This window comes from Marmota flaviventris, chromosome 9 (assembly GCF_047511675.1).
Source record: "Marmota flaviventris isolate mMarFla1 chromosome 9, mMarFla1.hap1, whole genome shotgun sequence".
Taxonomy (NCBI): Eukaryota; Metazoa; Chordata; class Mammalia; order Rodentia; family Sciuridae; genus Marmota; species Marmota flaviventris.
The window spans coordinates 46,074,039-46,095,309 of NC_092506.1; the positions used below are offsets into that span (position 1 = coordinate 46,074,039).

General features: G+C 49.1%; 1 protein-coding gene across 1 annotated transcript in view; it reads right to left on the minus strand.

Annotated features, from left to right (window-relative positions):
• Nucleotides 1-8,496, minus strand: part of Kcnc1 (potassium voltage-gated channel subfamily C member 1) — a 40,680-nt gene extending 32,184 nt beyond the window's left edge. Inside the window, exon 1 of the mRNA XM_027942372.3 lies at nt 7,927-8,496. Within this exon, the coding sequence (XP_027798173.1) occupies nt 7,927-8,496 (570 nt within the window). The remainder of the gene's footprint in view (nt 1-7,926) is intronic.
• Between the last annotated feature and the right edge of the window lie 12,775 nt (nt 8,497-21,271).

The window sequence follows — 21,271 nt, forward strand, 5'->3', positions numbered from 1 at the left end:
TCCCAGAATGTCAGGGCTGGTCATTTAGATCAACCTCTACAGATTACAGGTAGAGAAACTGCAGCCTGAAGGGTGGTGGGTCTTGCCCAGGCAGTCTGATTGGTTTGGTGATCTTCCTAGGGTCTAGTTGCCTGATGCCCACAACCTGAGTTTTGTTTGTGGCCTCATGTCTCTACATACCCAGGCTAGTCCTTGATCTGGGGCTTGTCTGTCCCAGCCCCAAGCCTTCAGAGTAGACTTGAATCATGCAAGCTGGGAGCCCTCTGTTCTGGAGGAGGAAGTGAGCAAGGGCAGGAGGAGCCAGGCTAAGTGTTAGGGACCTTGAGGGAACAGACTGCATGTTCAGCAAATAGCACACTGAAGTGAGCAGAACAGATGAGCAAAAACCCAGAGGTTAAAATGAGAGCTCAAGATGAGGAGGCCAGGGAGACCTTGGTGGAAAGAAAAAGTGGAAGACATGGCCAGGGGCCAGAGCAGAAGGCGTCGAATGTTGAGCTGAGGGGCAGCAGCATTCCTTCCATGAACTGCCATGCAGGATAACTTCTTGGCTTCCCCAGTGCCTCTGTCATTTCCCGCCAAGCCATATCGAGTCCCCAGCCTGTATGGATGGGTAGAAGGCAGCTGAGGCACTGTGGGGAAGCCTTCTTTCTTGAGAGGGCCACAGCAGTCCCTTAGCTGGTCATACATTGCCCTCGCTTGCCGTCATCCAGGGCCAGAACTTGCTGAGCAGGATCCTTGGACATGTTGTTGGGGAAAGTGTCTGATGGAGGGAACCAGATGGAAACTCAAGCCTGGAGCATGACAGGCTACAGACTCTGCCATCTCTGGAACATGGTCAGGAGGCAGCACTGTGCGGTGGTTAGACAATGCTCTGGTGTCAGGCAGACCAGGTCTGAATGTTGGCTGCGTGGCTTATGAGCTGAGTGACCCTGGATAAGTAACTTCACCCCTTTGAGTCTCAGCAGCCCAGTTGTGACACTGGCATGATAATAATACTGCAGTCCTGTGGGTGTCTTTGTGAGAATTAAATGAGAATAAGTAAATCAAGACAATACCTGACACACAGTAAGTGTTTTAGCAAATAGTAGCCATAAATATTATGATTTGAGAAAGAAAGGGCAATTCTGGAAAATCCTGGTTGGGAGGATTTGGGCCAAGTCTGAGTCTACCTACCTGAGTTGGGGGGGGGGGGGTGCGGCGGCGTCTCAACCAGCCTTGGAGGGCAAGTAACTACTTACTCTCCCTCCCTTAGGAGCAGAAGTCAGTGGGAACAGTAAGAGGGCAATAGCATTCCAGGTGCAGTTTTGGGTTCTTTAAAAACTGAGACTCAAAAGAAATACATATGGCCAGGTCCTGGACCAACAGATCTCACACACCCTTGTGTGAGACTCCCTCATGGTATTGGGCAGTGTCTGCCCTTCTCTAAGCCTATTTCTCCAACACTGGATGACAATAGTAACAAAGATCCTTTGCTTGACCAAACTTTAGCTCAGGCTTCTGAACCTTCTCCTAAGCCCATCTGTGCACTTCATGTGTAATACAGTTTTAGCAAAGGCAACTTTTTAAGTCTGGTTAGCCAGAACCCCTCATCTTCAATATATCATCACCTTCCACATCCGATCAGGTTCCTCATCCTCTACCACTCCCAGGTGGTGTCTTTGGCCTTGTTTCAGCAAGAATCCTGTTAGGTAGGTTTAACCAGAACCCCTTCTTGTCCCTGATATTTCCAGGTCCTAACTTTCCATTCACCCACCCACACCCTGCTCCTTGGCTACAAACTCCCAGACCCAGGTTGTTTTCAAAGCTGAGCCTAATCTCTCTCCACTGCAATACCCCATTGCAGTGGTCCCTGTATCTCTGATGATAGTCCTGAATAATATGTGTTCTAACACATCTCATTGAATATTTTTTCTTTAACAGTAGTGACTAGAGGTAGCCTGGGAACATCCATGCACCCTAAAAGTTCCATGGACCTGGAAAGAAATCTCTCTCATCCAAGTGATTCCCTTGAACAGACACTGGGCAGCAAACTGTCCCTGGGCCCACCTTTTGCTCTGAGCTTCTTCCAGGGATGGGGAGCTGGAACTGGGGTGGTGGCCAGCCTGGCCCAGGAATTAACAGGAAGGAGTGGCTCAAGGACCTGACCTTTTGGTCTAGAGCAAGTACACTGGTCATGAGACTGCTCAGAATAGCCAGAGGAACTACATACAGCTGTCCAGGGAGGCCTAGCACAGCACTGTGCCCTGGAGTGAGCCCCCACCAGGCCCTGTCCCCCACCTTTGAGACAACATATTTCCTCCTTCTTTGAGAGACTCAAGCCCAAAGTTTCTGGCAGATGCCAGACCTCCTGAACACAGGTGCCACCCCCAGGGTGCCAGACCTCAAATACTCTCTGAGGTGTGACATGAAGCAGCACTGAGCCCCGCATTAGGAGACATTGGTTTCTGAAGGAGCTGGGCAGCTAACCTGCTCATGTGTGACCTGGGGAAAAGCACTCCTCCCTTGGCCTCACCTTTCTCACTGTCATAATTATAAGCTCCTGTGACACTGAGTATGCAGGAAGATTACAGTCTGAGGGAAGACAAACCCAAATCAAGTAAGGCTGTTAATGAGTTTTATTTTTTCCCCACAAACCAGATAGCTTCTCTGAAGGGAAGGTCCTGGTTCTGAACCCTGACCCAGCCTGTGGGGCCAGCAAAGACACTGCTGAGGAACTGATATTTGTGGTGGGTATGAAGGATAAAGAAGGGTAAGCCAGGAGGAAAGAGTGCTTCAGAGGCAACAGTGTATGCAAAGGCCTTCAGGCAGGGGAACTCGGCACCAGCAAAAAACTGAAACAGGCCAGGTGGCTGAAGGCTGGGGGCATTGAGGATAGCCCACCATAGGAGACTAGAGAGACGGGGGTGGGGAGGTCATGGGGCCTGCAAGGCCACAGTATGCACAGGGAAGCACTGAAGGGTTTTAGGCAGGCAAGGTTGTGACCTGACAGATTAGTGAGTTGAAAAGACCTCTGTGGTTGCCAAGTGGAAAATGGACTGGCAGGAGCAGGGGCTAAAGGTGGGATAACAGTCAGAAAGCTGCTGGAGAGGTGGGCCTGAGGGAAGAAGGTGGCTTCAAGTAGGAAGAAGATGGAGTTTAGAGATGGTCATGAGGTAACACAAGCAGCAGGAGTAATAAGAGCTGCCGACACTTACTGAGCACCTACTATGTGCCGTGGCTATCCATGATCACCCCCAGCGAGTCCTTACATCAACCCTCTGAGGACGGTTCTGTCATTACCCCATTTGTCTGTAGAAAGGTGAAGGGCTCTGACCAGCAGATGCTAAGTCAGTGATATTCATTACCAGGAGTGGAGTGGGGGGTCTGGTGGCACCATTCAAAGACACAAGGACCCCTATAAAAGTACTATGGGAAAGAGAATACATGGACTGAACGAGGACACACTGGCAAGAGACTCTTGAGGTCCCTCCAGCTTCTTTTTCATTGCTTTTGGGTCTCCTTCACACATTACCATGGCCAAATAGGGGGATCTGAGGTGAGAGGTCAGGTACCTAGGAAGCCCTAATAACAGCTCTATCCCTGATTTCACCTCTGCTGAGAGCCCCGTGTCTACTGGGACCCCAGGGATAAACAGAAGTCTATGTCTAGGCTCCTCATTCTAGGTACCAGGTAAGTTTCCTTTCCAGAGGCCTGAGGGGGAGTCAGGGCTACATCAGGTCCCAAAGAGGAGGGGACCAGGCAAAGAGACAGACTTGGGATAAGGGGTCAGTGGAGAGGGGGAGTGGGGTGGCTGGAGGTAGGCTTCCCCAGCTTGGAGATCATTGGTACTTCTTAGAAATCTGGAAAGTCAAATGACCTTGGGGGACAGATGTGACCACATTCACATACCCCATATACATAATGGGAACAGTTTCTGGCTTTCAGTCTGGGAACTATCACTGGCTCTGATGTGACAAGAATGATGCTCCTAGTAACAACATACAAATCATAGAAAAAGGCCAGACTTCACACCTGAACTGGCCCCCAAGAAAGAAAGGAGGGTGAGTTTCCAGCCAGTTCCCCCAGACTGCCCAACATACCTGCTCTCATACCACTGTGACTCTGCATGCAAGGACTATTTGTCCACTGCACGCTGCCTGGCTAATTCCTGCTTCCCCCCAATGCTTGCCCCAGCATGACCTCCTCTGGCCCAGTTCTTATTCTCATGGCCCCAGGAAGTCCCTCTACCCCTTACCACATAATATCATCATCCTTTTCTGTGTATCTCTGTGGTACACGCACCCCCTCCCCCCACCCCCTACCCCGAATACAAGTGAGGACCATCTTGTCCCAGCTTACCTCGCCCTGTCTTGCCCCCTCAGGTTGGTGTCCAGTAGAGAAGGGTCAGGGAACCAGCTGCTCCAGCCACCACTGATAACCCTCAGAGCTCAGATGGAATATCCCACCCTCAGCCAAGTATTGCCCCTATCTTTCAGGGCCAACACCAAGGCCTGGGGTAGGTGGCATCTCTTCAGGGACAGGTGATCTCACAACTGGCCCATATACCAACAGCTGGTCTGGGCTAGAATGGCATTTCTGTTGATATATGAGGATGGGAAATGCCCTCAGTAAGGCAGCTCAGGAGTCCCAGGAGATAGAGGCAGCAGGCAGGATGCTACACTGAAATTTCATCTTCTGGTTACACCCAGGCCACATAGGGTCTCTCTGATAAGCACAGCAACATTGACACACATGCCCAGGGTCTCTCTCACACACACAACACATGCTTTCACACATAGGATCTAGCACAGACTCTGACAGAGCCCCACAAACACAGTCTGTCACACACAAGACATCCACCATGCACAGATGGTCTCATGCACACAGCCTTACATACACACTCAGACTCACATGCAGAGCTCCACATATACAGTTTCACACTTGCCACACACAATACACTCAGAGACACACTCACTTCGAGTCTCACACATTGCATTGGATTTTACACATACTGTTGCTTTAATATACACTTTATCTCCCTCACAGTCTTGTACACACATAGTTTGCCTCACAAAACACACAAAATCTGACCCTCTCATCCACAAAGAATTTCTCTGACACAGGGATGTCTCTCATATTTTCACCACACACGTGTATGCGTGACCCAGAGTCTCACATATTTTTATTCTCACACACACGAAGAGTCTCTCACACCCACACAGGATCTCTCTTACACAGATTCTCTCTCACACACATACAGCTTTTCTTTCACACATGCATACAATGCCACACACATACTAGATTCTGGTCTAGAATCTAGAATAAAAATTCCACTCCTGACCCACCAACTGAGGAGGCTTGGGGACCCATGGTGGGGAGGGGTAAACAAAGGTGACAGCAGCAGCGGCAGAGCAAAGATGGAGGGGGAGGAGGGCGGGCAGCTGCTGGTCTCTGCGCAGGGAGCTGCAGAGAGGCAGCGCAATGCAGCTAGGCCAGCTGGGCAGGCGGCAGGAGCCCGGGTTCTAATCTCAGCTCTTCATTCAGTTCCTGTGTGTCCTTGGGAAGCCCCCTCCCCAATGGGCCTCAGTATCTTCCTGTACTCCTCAGGGTAGTCTAAAAGACTACAATCTTTCTTTTAGGAAGCAACTGGGAGAGTAGCATAGGTATGCTAAGGGGAGATACCCACCAACACCCACCTTCATCCCTGGTACCCTCACTCCCCGACATGCTCTACTGCCCCCGGCATTTCCCTGAGTCTGGTTTTCAATGGACATTCATTTGAGAGACAGTTCAAGACTTTTCAAGTATGGTTTTATACACCAATGAGACCTCAAGCCACACTGAGTGGCCTATTTGTCTCCACTGAGAAGAGGCCATCCCAGAGCCTAGGAAGGTCCAGTCAGAGGAGCTGGAAAGAGGAGGGGGCTGGAACATCCCATTGATCCCTGATTGTCTTGAAACTCAGGGACATTGGTCAGAGCTCTAAAGTTGAATCCAAGGAGGGGAGTGGAGGTAGAAAGTCATGAGGAAGCTGGGCCTACCCCTTGATTCCAGGGGCCAAGAGGAAGAAAATGCTATCCAAGGTCAAAAGTGGGCTGAATGGGCAGCTGTTCTAACACAGGCCTTTTGCCCAGCCTGCTCCCACCCCCTCCCTAGCATGAGCTGGCTCAACCTCTCAGTTCCCCTATTTCTGCCCCTCCCCACAGTTCAGCAAGCCTCCAGTTATATAATACTCTGGCTCTGGTGGCCTCTGTCAGGAGGAAGGAAGGGAAGAGGCCTCAGAGGGTCTCAGTCCACTCAAGAATGACAGGAAGCTGACGGCCAGCTCAGGAGAGGATAGGGTCCCACGAGACTTGGGTTCAAGTGCTACTTGGCCTCCAACTCCCTGGGTGACCTTGGGCAAGATCTTCAGTAGCAAGATAAGAGGTCGGTACTCTCTCTATTGCTCCCTTCCCCTAATATACACACCTGTTCTAGAATTCAAGGTGTAAAATTCTGACCTGCTGCCCCCTCCCTCACATGCCTTGCTGTGTTTTTTCTCAGTAATAAATCTGCTATGTCTCTACCTAAGTGGCTATTATCTGCCCCTGGGTACCACCACTTACCCGCCCTCTCCCCCAATGTCCTTCATCCACTGATTCTCTGCAGACTCCTGCCCCTCCCCAGCTCCATCCCCCTGGATTTGGCACAGGCTTCAGCTGGCAGGAGGGAAGGGATGTGGAACTGTAAAAGACAGCAGGGCAGAGGCAGTGTTTTGCCTGGGAGTGGGAAGAGGGATAGCTCACAGATACCAGAGAGGCTCAGAGGCTGGGCATTAAATTCCCAAGTCTGTCCCTCCCTCACAGGCTGTGGCTTACTCAGGCCTCTTAGGACAGAGCCTAGGAAGGCCTGAAGAATCTCTTCCAAGGTAGCTGACTGCTATCAGTCTTTCTCTTGGCTTTAGTGACTGATGGTCCAGTAGTAAAGGCCCTCAAGAGTCCACCAGGGCCCCTCCCCCATTTTATAAATGAGGAAACTAATATAGAGAGGCCATCAAAGGGGCCAAGGTCAGCAAGAAAGGACACCTGCTTGTGTCCTTTCTTCCTGACAACAATCTCCTGTCGCTAAAGAGGAGTGGCAGATAAAGGCACACCCACCTCAGATACCTTGTCCTCGCAGGTTCCCCCTTAAAATCCCCCTCTCTGCCCATCCCCACAGGTGTTAGAAGGAAGCACAGGCACAAAGCCCAATGACCCCATCCAAGTGCCTCCCCTTTCCACCAGGAAGAAGGACAATCTCTGATCTCAGGAGCAGGTCTCAGAGGGATCACCACACCCCTGCCAGGAAGCCCAGCTATGAGAACTACCACACTATTAATTAGCCACAGAGATTCCCCCCAAGACCACCTCCTCAGAATGGCTTGAGGCTGCTCCCTGGGGAGGGGACCCTCTGTCTTAAGCTGCCAGGCAGGCCTGAGGCCCTCTTCCTGGGCAGCTGGCTCCAGACACCCCTTTACCTGGGAGGGAGGAAGGGTTCCCCACTTCTCTCTCACGCCAGAGGTCAGTTCACACCTTCACAATGTACATCTGCAAAGACACAAATATGCACGAACAGGCTCTCATGCACACTCAACATACACATGCTCACTCATTCCCACTACATACTTTACCCACCCAAATATACACCACCACACTTACATAAATATGCACACACGATCTACTCATACACACAAACACACCCATTCATACTCACTCATACATATTAAATTCGGCAACACAGGCAGACTCTTTTATACATACAAAATCAGTCACCCTGGCAAAGTCACCCCTTTCTCTCTCTCTTACACATGTACACACCCCTTCAGTTCTGAACTCTCTAGGTGCCACTTTTCAAGTCCACCCCTGCCCGCTGGAGGCAGAGATGCTGCCTCCCTTGCCGGGTTATTCTGATGGGTAAGTTGTCACTTACCCGCGCATAGCGGGATGAGTAGGGGTCCTCAAAGAGCGCCCAGATGCGCGGCTGCCAGCGGCGCCAGAAGCCGCCAGGCCGGCCATCTGGGGAGTCACTCAGCGCCAGTCGTTTGGTCATCTCTAGCTCGTCCTCACCGTCGCCTGAGTCTCCGGGGCCGTCGGCGTCCGCGTCGTCAGCGCTGTTGTCCAGGGGCGCCCCGCCAAAGCTGTCGAGCGCCTCCTCGGCGTCGCGGTGCTGGCGGTACGTCATCCAGCAGCAGGGTTCCACGTCTGTCTCGTCGATGCCCCAGAAGGCCAGCTCCTCCTCGTAGAGCGGCCCACACACGTCGGCTGGGCAGTGCAGCTTGCCCGTGCGGTAGTAGTTCAGGATATGCGCGAAGACGCCTGGGTGGCGGTCGAAGAAGAACTCGTCGGCACGCGGGTCATAGTCGAAGTGGCTGTGGGCGTCGGGCTCAGCCAGCCAGGCGAGCCGCGTGCCGGGCAGCGTGCGCAGCGTCGAGCGGTACGTCTGGTGGCGCGTGCCGCCCACGTTGATCACGATGCGCTCGCTCTCGTCCCCTTGGCCCATCGCGGCGCCCCCTTAGACATGGCGCGGCCCAGCGACACCCATGGGAGCGGCCGCCAGGGGGAGTTGGCGCCGGGGAGGGGGGCGCGCGGCCTCCTCCCCCCTCCCCCCTGCCGTCGGGGGGAACAGAGGAACGCGGCTCTGGCCACCCCAACCAGTGACCCAAGCCCCTCGGGGTGCTGGAGGTCGGTGCTGGTCCAGGGGAGTGTGCGCGGGATCCCAAGGGTCTCTAGGCGCCAGATGTGGGAGGGAGCTGGTCTGGTTGCGGAGGAAGCAGAGGAGAGGAGGGGAGGGAGAGTGGAAGGGAAGAAGGGAGGGGGGCGGCGCTCAGCAGCGAGCCCCGGGAGGAGGGGAAAGAGGGTGGGGGGGCCGGGCTCCCTTTACCATCTCAGCGGGAAAATGGAGAAACCGACACAAAGCTTTTTGGGGGGAAGGTCAGCAGCTCCTAGGGCCGGAGGGATAGACCAACCCCCAGAAGGGGGAGGGGAAGAGAGGGGGCCGGGGAAATTCGAGCTCCGCTGTGCGGTGGTCGCCGCAGCACGCTCTAGGAGCGGGGGAGATGGATACCGGCTGCTTTCTCCCTGCGTGGCCGGGCTGCAGCTCGGGGCGCAGGGCGGGCTCCGGCCCCCTTCCTCTCTCCACGCCTGGCTGCCTGCTCCCCTCGGCGGCGGGCGAGCCCGCCCGCCTGCCCGCCCTCCTTGTTCCTTCTCCCCGCCTCCCGGAGGAGATGGCGGGTCCTCTGGGTAGGGGCACACGGGTACAGCCCCGTGGGGCAGCGGCTGAGCGCTGCGCCGGGTGCGCTTAGGCTCGATCTAGGGCTCCGCTGGGCTGAGCTCGGACGCAGGCTTCCGCGGCGGTGCTGAAGGGACAGCTCCCGGACCGTTGGTGGAGCAGCGCTGGGCCGGGCGGGGGTTCTCCCGGCTGGGTTTGGTTTGCGGGGCCGGCGGGCACTGGCTCCGGTTCCTAGGCGCCCCGCGCTCCGCTCCCTGCTTCGGGCAGGCGGGTGGCGCTGCCGGCCAAGGCGAAGGGGGCTGCGGAGGTCGGGCCCGGTAGGCGGGGGTGGCTGGTCCGGGCGCCGCAAGGCCGGTGAGGCCAGGGAGGCGAGGCGCGGAGCCGCGGCCGCCGCCGCGACGCTGCTTCCACCCCGACTGCTGCTCCGCTGCCTGCTTGCTTGCTCGCTCGCGCGGTCCGCGTCCAGCCCGCCGCTCTCCGGACACGGGCACACGGCGCGCGCAGCCGCACTCGCCCCCGGAGGGAGGCGCCGCGCTGGGTCCTAAAAAGCCCTGATTCCGCGCCCCCCTCCCAGCCCAGCGCGGAACTCGGCCTCCTTCAACCCCAGCACTGGGGGCGCCTGCCGGGTACCGCTCCTCCTGCTCTAGGGGGGACCCGCCAACGCTCCGCCCTCAGGGAACGCCACTCGATGGGCGGGGGCTCTGAGAAACGTCTGGGCCCACACCCCAGGTCAAACTGAGGTGAGAAGGGCGTTGGCACTCGCCCATCTCCTTCCAAACCAGGGACTGTCTGAGCTCTGGGTAAGACAGGACATCCTGACACCTTGACTTGGACTAGTACGGAGCTCTCCGAAGAACCCTTTAATACCGACTTTTCCCATGGAACCTGAAGTCCCCAAGATTCTTCCAGAGGTACCCTCTTGCATGGGCTCCAAGATAACACTTCCCATTCGCCCATATGCATGTCCTCCTAGCTCCCCATTAACACCCAATCCCGGACCTCATTAACCCCTTTCGACCCCTTCCTGTTGCTAGGTCCTTAATCACTTAGACCGACCTAGTCTCTCATGAGTAGTGTCACAAGACTCTACCTCGTGAATACCAGCTAACTGACCCTCCTGCACTAACTCTGAATCCCTGGGTGGGGATCCCTTATAAAAGGCTGCACTTTCTCCTAGGCTCCTGAGTACTGCCATTCCCTCTGTCCTTAAAGCTTCAGCTGCCCTGGGATTTAAGCCCATGCAGGTCTGAGGGCTGGCTAGGAGCAGCTGCCTGCTGGGATTCCTACAGTTTCACAGTTGACTGTGGGGGTGGAAGTTGCCCTCACCTCAAAGCCTTTCTCGTTCCTGCTTGCCACCAGTGCCTCAGTTTACTTAGTTGAGCAATCATTCCTTTACTCCTTACTTGTTCCAGGCTTTGTCACAGACACAAGGACACAAGGGACAAATCAGATCAAACTCCAACTCCTGCCCTCAAGGAGCTCCCAGCCTTTTGGAGAAGTGGGCAGGTGGGACTGGGCGGAACTGGGGAGGTCAGGCCCAGTTCCAGGGTCAACTGGGCCGAGAAAGAGACTTATTTATTGATCCAAGCCCAGGCCAATCGAACACAGGCTGCCTAGACAAAGAGTGAATTAATTAAGAAGACACAAAGCTCTTATTTACCTGTTGGCAGTTGCTAACTGTGCAGGCAGCTGTCCCTCTACCCTGACCCACAGATGCTGCTGTAGGCCTGGGGACAAAGCTCTGCCACACACATCTCTCTACTCACTTGGTCAGGAGAACACTGACCCAGCCACATAGAATCTGTTTGTGGTAGAGAGAAGGCCTGGAGGCATGGAGAGGGGTAAGGGCCAGGGCCAGGAATGAGGGATGGAAGAAGGCCAAAGGGAGACACAGAGAGGCACAATAAAGTCAGAAACGGAGAGATGGGTAGAGACAAAGAAAGGGCTTGAATCTGGGATCAGGATGGTACCCCCTTCCTCCAGTGACTGATATGCATTATTCCTCTAAATAGGAGCTGCTTCCCCTTCGATCTCAGAGTAAGGCAGGAAGGAGTGTCCTTCTCACCCTAACCAATTTGTCTCATCCTATAACCACGAGGAAGCCTGGCCTTATGCAACCCAGCCTAACCCATATTGAGATTTCCAGGACACAGGCTCTCAGAAAGCTCTGGCCCAACTCTAGGAGATAATGAAGCAAGAGAAAAAGATGGGCATAGAGACATGGACACCTACTCCCACCAATTAGATGCCAAGAGACAAGAAAGGCCTCTGGAATCCTTGAGGCCAAACCAGGGGGAGGGTCTGATCAGGGTCTTTTAGGGGTCAATACAGAGCTCCACTCAGGTACTCCTAACGGGGAGCTGCAGTGTTACCCAGGTGACAGTGGGGAGAAGTAGGCAGCAGGTTGGGTGATTAGAAGCTCTGGTCAGGCCTGGCTCTGGAGGCTGTGCTAGAAAAAGAGAGTAATGCCAGGGTCAGAGGGAGAGAGTGTGGGAGGGTATCCGTCACACCCTAAAATCCCTGAAGAGGTAAAGAGAGAACACTCAGAGGAGCCTCCCCAGTGGGAGAGGGTAGCCGTTCCTGATATCCCAGCCATTCCGCTTTAGGATTCTCACTTTGAGCCTGATGACACCCTCCAGCCCAAGCCCCAAGGAATGCCCCTCCTCTTCTGTCACTTAAGCAGGACATAAAAGTCCCTTTTCTCACTTCCCCTTCACACTATGAGAAGACTGGCATTTGCAGAAAGCCCAGAAAAACCAAGAGGACAACACAGGGTGGGGGTGGGAAGCAAGGGGAAAGAAACCAAATCAAACAAAAAATGCCAAGAAATGTGGCTGGGGGAAGACTTGTTGACCAAGTCCTGAGTTCTTACCTATAAACACTAACCACGGATCCTTAGCTCAGTCAAAAACCTTTTTCATTTTTGAGCAGTTTCCCCATGCATAACCATCTGCCTATTCCCTTGCAGAGGGAAGCCCTTGCCAGAAGGTCTTTGGTGGCTGTGGCTGGGGTTGGGAGTGGGGAACGTACTGGTCAGTGGCTAAGAGTATATATGAACCAGCCGGGTGTGGTGGCTGCACACCTGTAATCCCAGCAGCTCAGGAGGCTGAGACAGGAGGATCGTGAGTTCAAAGCCAACCTCAGCAAAAGTGAGGTGCTAAGCAACTCAGTGATGCCCTGTCTCTAAATAAAATACAAAATAGGGCTAAGGATGTGGCTCAGTGGTCAAGTGCCCCTAAGTTCAATCCTCAGTACAAAAAAAAAAAAAAAAAAGAGTATATATGAACCAGGCTGCTTGGGTTCAAATCCCTGTTCCACCATTGACTAGCTGTGACCTGGGCAAATTCTTCAACTTCCCTGTGCCTTAGTTTCTTTATCACTTAATGGGAGCAACAATCATCCCTATGTTCTTAACTCCTTGGCTTTGTAATTTTTCTTTCTCAGGTTAGACAGGAGGGAGCACTGGGCTCCAGGAAGCTCCATGTGGGAACTAAACTGGATGGGGACTAGAAGATGGTGAAGGAAGATCTGAAGCCAAATTTGGCCTATGTTCTCACACCTGGCACTTGCAGGCCTTAGATCTGGTCCTGCTGGGCTCTGGAACTGGCCCAAGTCCAACCCTCAGGCCTTTGTCCAGGTTGGCACAGTCTTCATGTTGCTCTCCCAGGCTGACAACCTCAGTATTCCTGATGGGTTGGGCTGCCACCTTGTGGCTGTATCTGGAAACTAAACTAGGCTGGGCTTGGCCCCTGTTGGCTTTGGGCAGCCCTGTTGTGATAGAAGACAGTAGGTCTGGCAGATGTCCCCTCCCCAGATCAGACCTCCTCATTACAGAGGGCAGAGGAGAATGAACCTAAAGCTGCCATTGGGGGAAATTGATGATCTTGTCCATAGGATCTGTAGATTAAGTCCTTGTACTTAACCAGGACTGGGCTGGAGCAGGGTGTACAGCTGTTCCTTCTTGCAACCTCTTGGGTAGGAGGTCCCAGATCTCTTAAGCCATGAAAACCCTAGAAAGGGGCTAAGGTGAAGAACATTCTGGGGAGATGTCTAGACCAGAATGTTTCAACTTTTGCACTGTTGACATTTTGGGCCAGATAATTCTTTGCTGGAGATGTGTAAGGTGCTGTTCTATGCATGGTAGAAAGTTTAGCAGGGCTCTATCCACTAGATGTCATTAGAACCCTCTTCTCCAATAGCAGTCATAAAAAAATCTATAGACTTGTGTCTGCCAAGTGTCCCCTGGGGTCTAAATTTTTCTCCATTTGAGAGAATCCCTGATCTAGACAGACTTGGTTACAAATCTTGTTTTTGCTATTTACTAGTTATGTAAGCTAGTGTCTCTAGGTTTCTGTTTCCTCATCTGTTTAAAAGGGAATACTATTTTGTGAGAATTTGCCTCACATCCTCTCCTCTTTTTTCTCCCTCCCTTGGGGCTGCATACCTGCCCCCATCTCTTTGTGATCAGCCCTCACTTGGCCTCTCTCTCTCATAGGTTCCGGTCATTTCAGGGTGGCCCAGGGGCAGAGCATCAGGCCTCCTTGGGTGGGCTTGGCCTTTCAGAAGGACTTTGACTCCTCTCCGTGCTGACTGTGGGAATGAGGTAGGGAGATGGGAGTTGATGATGGGCGTGGTAAGGTATATGAAGATGGTCAGGGATGCACATGTACAGAGAAGATGGGTGAGTGCAGGCTCTTCTACAAGCCTGTCCCTAGCAAGACTGGGTAGGGGGCTACTGAGTTCTCCCAGATGTAACCAGAGACTTGTGGCTCTTCTGATGGGAAAAGCCTTGCCGTTCCGTGTGTGCCTTGCTGCACTGGTGGGTACCTGTGTATGTATGTGTCAGCCCCCAGAGACATGTGGTCAGCAGTGTGCCAGGGTGGGTCCAGGTGATGTAGGGGCTAAAGTCAAGACATTTGTGTGTGTGGGGGGAGTAATTCCTTTTTAAAAAGGCAAAAAAAGAATATAAATTGGGGACAAAATGAATATTTTATTTAGACTTAGAAAATAAATCAGGACCAAATATAAATTTTTAAAAGCTGATAAATTCCACTATGTTATTCAGCTTTTTGTCACTGGGACAAGATACCTGAGAAAAGCAACCTAGAGAAGGAAAGATTTATTTGAAGGATGGAGGAAAACTATGTACTCCATGGTTGCCAGGAAGAAGAGAGAGAAGGGAAGGGCCAGGACAGGATACAGTCCCCAAGTGCATACCCACAAAGACCCACTCCCTTCAACTACATCCCCCTCCCACAATTTTCACCACCTCCTAATAAGGCTATCAAATTATGTATCCATTAATGAATTAATCCACTGATGAGGTCAGAGCCCAAGATATGCTGTCTTTCCCAAAGGCTCCATCTCTGAATATTGCTGCATTGGGGACCCAACTTCCAACCCATGAGCCTTTGGGAACGTTCCAGATCCATAACAACAACAAACATTAAAAAAAATACAGAAATTAATCTTATTTTTATTTACTGCCTTGTACACCTATGTAATACTTTTAAGAAAGTTATATTTATGTGGAAGCATTCAGAATGCCAACAAAAACAATTGCCATATTTTTTTGGCAATTTGACAATGATATTCAGTTATAAAAATATTTTATATAAGCTGCATCAAAAATGACTGAAAGTGAAAAATATATTACTTCTCTTTATAGAACTTTGGGGGGGGGGCACCAACAAGAACCACGTTATTATTTCATGCCAGTTTTCAGCTCTCTGGTTGTACCAGGCAAGGTTAGTGCCTATTGAAAATAACACTAGGACAGGGCTGTATAAATGTATTTACAGAATCCAAGGGACCCAAATAGATAAAACAATCTTGAAAAAGAAAAACGAAACTGAGTACTGACACTTTTTAATTTCAAAACTAACTACAAAGCTTCAGTAATCAAGAATGTGTGGCACTGATATAAGATTAGATATATAGATGGATAGAATAGAATTGAGAATCTAGGAAATAAACCCATACATATGGGCAATTAATTTTTGGCAAGAATTCCAAGCCAATTGGATGGAGAAAGAATAGTCTTTTCAATAAATGATGCTAGAACAACTGGATACCTGTGTGCAAAAGAACAGATTTGGACCCCTTCTTTATACTATATAAAAATTAACTATAAATGGATCAAATTCCTAAATGTAAAAGTAAAACTATAAGATTCTTATGAGAACTTGGGCTAGGTAATGGTGTCTTGATGTGATCACAAACAAGCAAAAAAAAAAAAGACAAAAGATAAATTAGACTTCATTGAGATAAAAGGATCTTTTGTGCTTCAAAGAACATGAAAAGACAATCTGCAAAGCGATATAAAACGTTTGAAAACCATGTGTCTGATAAAGGTGTAGTATCTAGAATGTATAAAGAATTCCCATAACTCCACAATAAAAAGACAACCCAATTTAAAAATAGGCAAAGGATTTGAAAATTACCAAAGATATGCAGATGGCCAATAAGACATGAATACATGTTCAACATCATTAATCACTAGGGAGATGAAACTCAAAACCACAAGGAGATACTACTTTGTACCCATTAGGATGGTTAAAATAAAAAAGACAAACAATTGTAAGTGTTGTCAAGGAGAAGGAGAAATTGGAATTCTCATACGTTGTTGATAGGAATGTGAAATGGTGCAGCTGCTTTGGAAAAAGTTTGGCAGTTCTTAAAAATTTAAACATGGAGTTATTATATACCCACAAATTTCAATTTTCAGTAAATATCCTAGAGAATTAAAAGTACACATGTATACAAAATTTGTACATGCATTTCCTTCGAGATATTCATAGTAGCTAGGTGGAAAAAACCCAATGTACATAACTGATGAAGAGAGAAATAAAATGTGATATATTCATACACAGGAATATTATTCAGCCACAAAAAGAAATGAAGTACTAATACATGCTAAAACATGGACAATCTTTGAAAACATTGTTCTGAGTGAAAGAAGTCCTCTATGAAAAAATACATATCGTGTGCTTGTATTCATATAAATTGTCCCAAAGACGCAAATCCATGGAGTCAGAAAAGAGATCAGTGGTTGCCAGGGTCTGGGAAAGGAAGGATAGTAGGGAGTGATTGCTAATGGGGATAAATTTCTTTTGGAGGTGATGGAAATGTTCTGGAATTAGATAGTGGTGATGGTTGCACAACCCTGTGAATATGGTACAAAGTAATGAAACATACACTATAAAGGGTGAGTTTTATATCATATGAATTATAACAATAAAATATTTTGAAAAAATATAAGGAAAGATCAGCTAACCAGGAGGTCAGAGAAAAATCTTAGTCTATATGTTCCCAGATCTGTAAAAAATCCACTTCATTATCTTTTTTGTTTTACTGAAATGCTTTAAGTGAAGTACTAAAGAATTTCAGACGTGAGATGTTATGGTTTGGATATGAGGTGTCCCACAGTAAGCTCTTGCTAGACAATGCAGGAATGTTCAGAGGTGAGATGAATAGATTATAAGAGCTGTAACTTAATCACTGGATTAATCCATTTAATGTATTAATCTAAATGGACTAAATGGGTGGTAACTGTAGGCAGGTGAGGCGTGGCTGCTGGAGCAGGTCACTGGAGGGTGTGCCTTTGGGATTTTATTTCCTCCTTAGCTCTTCACTCTTTCTCCTTCCTGGCTGTCATGAGTTGAGCTGCTCTCCTCTGCCACACCCTTCCGCCATGATAGTCTGCCTTGCCTCAAGCCCAAAACGATGGAGTGAGCTGACAATGGACTGAACCTCTGAAACTCTGTGCCCCAAATAAACCTTTCCTCCTCTGGTTTGTTCTTTCAGGTATTTGGGTCGTGGTGACAAAAAGCTGACCAACACATGGGATATGCCTTTTAAAATCATTAATTTATTTTACAAAGTGAAAGCTGAAGCCCAAATAGGTTAGGTCACATTCCAAGGCCCCCAGCTGATGAATGGCACAGCCAGGCCTCAATCCCATGCCACCATGTAGCCATCCATGTATTATTCTGGACTCACTTTTCCCTGCTCCTGGGAAAGTTCTACATGAAATAAAACCCACTGTTAATTGTTGTCTGAAAAAATATTAACTATGCAAAAATGATCCTGTATGGTATTAAAACAAATATTACCCAATCTCAAATCAAATTTTTTTTTAATAGTAGTGACTTGTGTGCAGGTGGCATAAATGTTTTATAGATGAGAAAAAAACTCGTTCTTCATCATCATCATATCATCTTTGTCCTCATGTTCTTCCTCCTCTCCTCATTTTTCTGCCTTCCCCGTTCCTCCCTTTTCTTGCCTTTTCCAGCCTACCCCTTTCCACCTGCACCCGGCTGCACATTCTTTGATTGTTTCTTCATGTGATGTGGTTTTATAATAAGATTTTTTTGATATAGAGAACAGAGAGATCATTCCATCTTTCTTTCAACAAAGTTTTGATCAAAACTTGTTTGTACCATGAATAATTTCAGGAAGCTTCTTTCAGGCTCACAGCTCTATTAGAAATGTCATGTACAGGGCTGGGGATGTGGCTCAAGCGGTAGCGCGCTCACCTGGCATGTGTGCAGCCCAGGTTCGATCCTCAGCACCACATACAAACAAAGATGTTGTGTCCGCTGAAAACTAAAAAATAAATATTAAAAAAATTCTCTCTCTCTTAAAAAAAAAAGAAATGTCATGTACATTTTTAGGATTGGTGTCACATTTGGGGAAATATCAATCAAGTTTCTTTCCTCTGGGGGCTGTAAGAGCGCAAGGCATTTTGAATTCTCTTGTATGGTAATAAATTTTAAATATTTTTCATTGGTAAAGTTCATTAAAATTGTGTTGGTGTTGACGTCTTGTTATAGTGGCGTATTATAAATTGTATGCTGTCTTTGTTGATGCCAGATGAGCAAAAAATTTAAATATTTTCCCAATGTGTTTATATGATTCACTATTCTTCATTGACTGAATTATCAAACAATACAAGAGTCTTTTCCGCATCTATTCAAAAGCTATCCCTTTCTTGTAATAACTACTTTTTGGAATGATCTAAATACATGTTTTAGATACGTTTGTCTTCTTAATGTTAGAATCATCTTAACTTACATCATTGTTCAACATTATTACCTTTTAAAAAATATTCCATTTATTTAAAATATACTCCACCCATCCCAAATGAAATTCATACCTTTAGATAGGATCTCAATGTGCCCCAAATGCAACCCAACACAAGGAGGAACCAGAAAGAGGCAATGGTCATAACCAATAGCTTAGAGTAATTTGCTTTGGAAAATTAAAAAAGAACTAGGCCATGTGGACATATTTCTAGGGCTTCTTTCAGGGCCATGGAAGGGATTCGTGCAAGGGAGAGGACCTGAAGCCTAATCTTTGTGGGTGGTTTGGTATATCAGCCTCTGGTGATGCACTCTAATCACAGGAGCACATACGTTAAGACACATGCTACATCTCTGGAGGGCATGGCGTTGGTGCTTACTCAGGTGCAGCTCAGGTAAAAATGGCCTCATGTGCAAGAGACGTTTCAGCTACACTGCAAATGGAGTTGAGCTCGGCTAGATGTTCCCCATGGGGATTAAGGTAAGACACAGGCCAGGAGGGTGCCTGAACCCCATTTTCCTGTGAATGATCTAATCTCCAGCTGCTCCCCTATCTCCTAACTTTCCTCACTCCTCTCTTGACTTCTTCTGTGGAGGTGGCATAGCAAGGCAGCTGAGATTACAGTGTACAGAGTCCCTCAGCCTGAGTGCAAACCCTGCTTCACGACTGATTTGGTCCAGTTAGAGTTCTTCTGGGAATCTTCTAACTGGAATTCAATGTTGAGATGAGTTGCTGGACTAGGAGAGGGTAAAGCTGAGTAGAGACAAAGAGGGAGATGCATGAAAAAGTGAAAGGGCTCTAGTCCCAGCTCCTGACACCCATGGATAGAGTGGTGCTTACAGCTTTACTTCCAAATTGTCCTTTCAGACCACCTCCTTGTGGGGTGTAAGCTAGTTTGAATGTGGTTTCCATTACTCATGACCAGAAGCATCCAGTCTAAATGTATCCCTATACATGTTTCTCCTTCTGATGTCCCCATCCTTATAATGGCACCAAAATACACTCAAAAGTGAACCAGAGCCTGAAGTCATTCATGGCTCCTTCTTTCTCTCCATTTCCCTACAGTCTCCACATACAAGGGGCTATGAACAGTTATGCAGGTTGGTCATTACGCAAGAGCAACTGGATAAGGAGGTGAGTGGGGGCTGAGGTCCAGCTTACTCTCTGCTTGCTGAGCTGTGATCCCTGCTGCAAGGCAGTTTCCCAGGAGTGAAACTCAGTGCAGAAATCCTGCTTCCTCCTCTTGTCACCTGATGACCTTCTCATTCCCCACTTTCATCTCTCATCGCACCCTTTGCTTTTCCTTAGAGCATTTCTCACCATTTATAACCATTTATAACATTAAATTTATTCACTTGATTCTTTGTCTAATGGCCATTTCCTCCTCAGCTTTTAAGCTGTATGAAAATAGGAAGTCTGTCATCAGAGGTCTCCACTGTACCCACAACACCTGTAATTATTTGGCACAACACTCTCCAATTCTATGCCTCCTTTCCATCCCCATCACTGCCCCATTTCAGGACATGTCATGTCTGCTCTGAGCAAAATCAATGATCTCATGACAGATCTTCCTATTTCAAGTCTTGTTCCCTCTTATCCATTCTGCCAACCCAAACTGACTTTTCTAAAATACAGGTTTATTTATATCCTTTCCCCATTTTGATTCTTCTGTGACTCCCTATTGCCCTCAGGTTAAAGACCAAATGAGGCCCACTGTGGCTCTGTCTCTGCCTTTTCCCCATTTCACCTCTAGCCCCTTCCCTTTAAGCACATAGTTCTATGAAGGCATGGCTTTTTCTCACCTCTGGGTCTTTGCACTTGCTGTTTTCTCAGCTTGGAGTACCCTCCTTTGATCCCTCTTTCCTGACCAGTTTCTTCAAGACTGTTTTTAGAGTTTATCTGTTTGTCTATACCTTCCCTAGAATGGTTAGGGAACCCTCCCCTCCGATCCCATGGCACACACACCCCTATTATAGTGCTTCATTCTTTGAAATATAACACGCTCCAAATGTTTCCCAAGGGCAGGAACTGCATCCAACGTTCTCTGTTTTTCCCCAACACCGGACTTGCCATCTATTGAATAGGTAAAGTCCTGAATGAGCTCTCAAGGGCCTCAAAGGAGTGTAAAGAACCCTGAGGAGAATCTTAGGAAGCAGCCAGAAGACAAGCAGAGCATCACTAGTAACAGAATGCTCCAGGTGGCTGCTTGGGGACCCTGTGTTGAGGGAGCAGAGGCTCTCCTCAGATCAGAGAGTGGATCCTTATGTGTGGCACAAGGCTGGTCCTCCTGGCACGGGCCCAGGACTCCACAATCAAAGCCTTGAAAGTGGGCCTGTAGGTTTTCGAGAAGAGGGTTTGCATGGGTGGAGGTATATGTGGACAGGGAGAAACTTTATCCAAGCCATCCCTCTGGGGTCAGAGACGCACAGAGGTGGCTATGTGTATGTGGTGTCCCTCTGTGGGCTTTGTCTTCTCTTGTTTATCAAGCTACAGCTCAACTGGTGCCTCATTCAGGAAGTATTCCTCAAGCTCTGGCTAAAACAATGACCCCTCCCCTGCTCTTGGAGAGTTTATAGCCTGATGAACACCTATACCCACTGTGTTCCTGTGCCCTCTCCTCACAGGCTTTGGGTCCTGTGTCCTTGAGATGAGACAGTACAAAGATGTTTCAAGCATGGGTTCCTGAGTACAGAAGCCTTTCTGATTGTGCCCTCCCCTTGTGGTTACACCTATCATTAAGAGCCTTTAAGTGCCATACAGCTTGCAATGCTCCTCCAGGGACATTTAATTTTTACTTCTAATGCCATGAGCACCCTCCCATCCTTCTGGGAGAACCACTGACTTGTGTGTGGTGATATACCTCAAGGTTGGAGGAACCTTCCCTCCTGTTAATAGAGACAAGCATCTTCCTTTCTTGCTGCCTCCTTGCAACCGTCAGCCGCCTACAGGGGTCGCTGCGGGA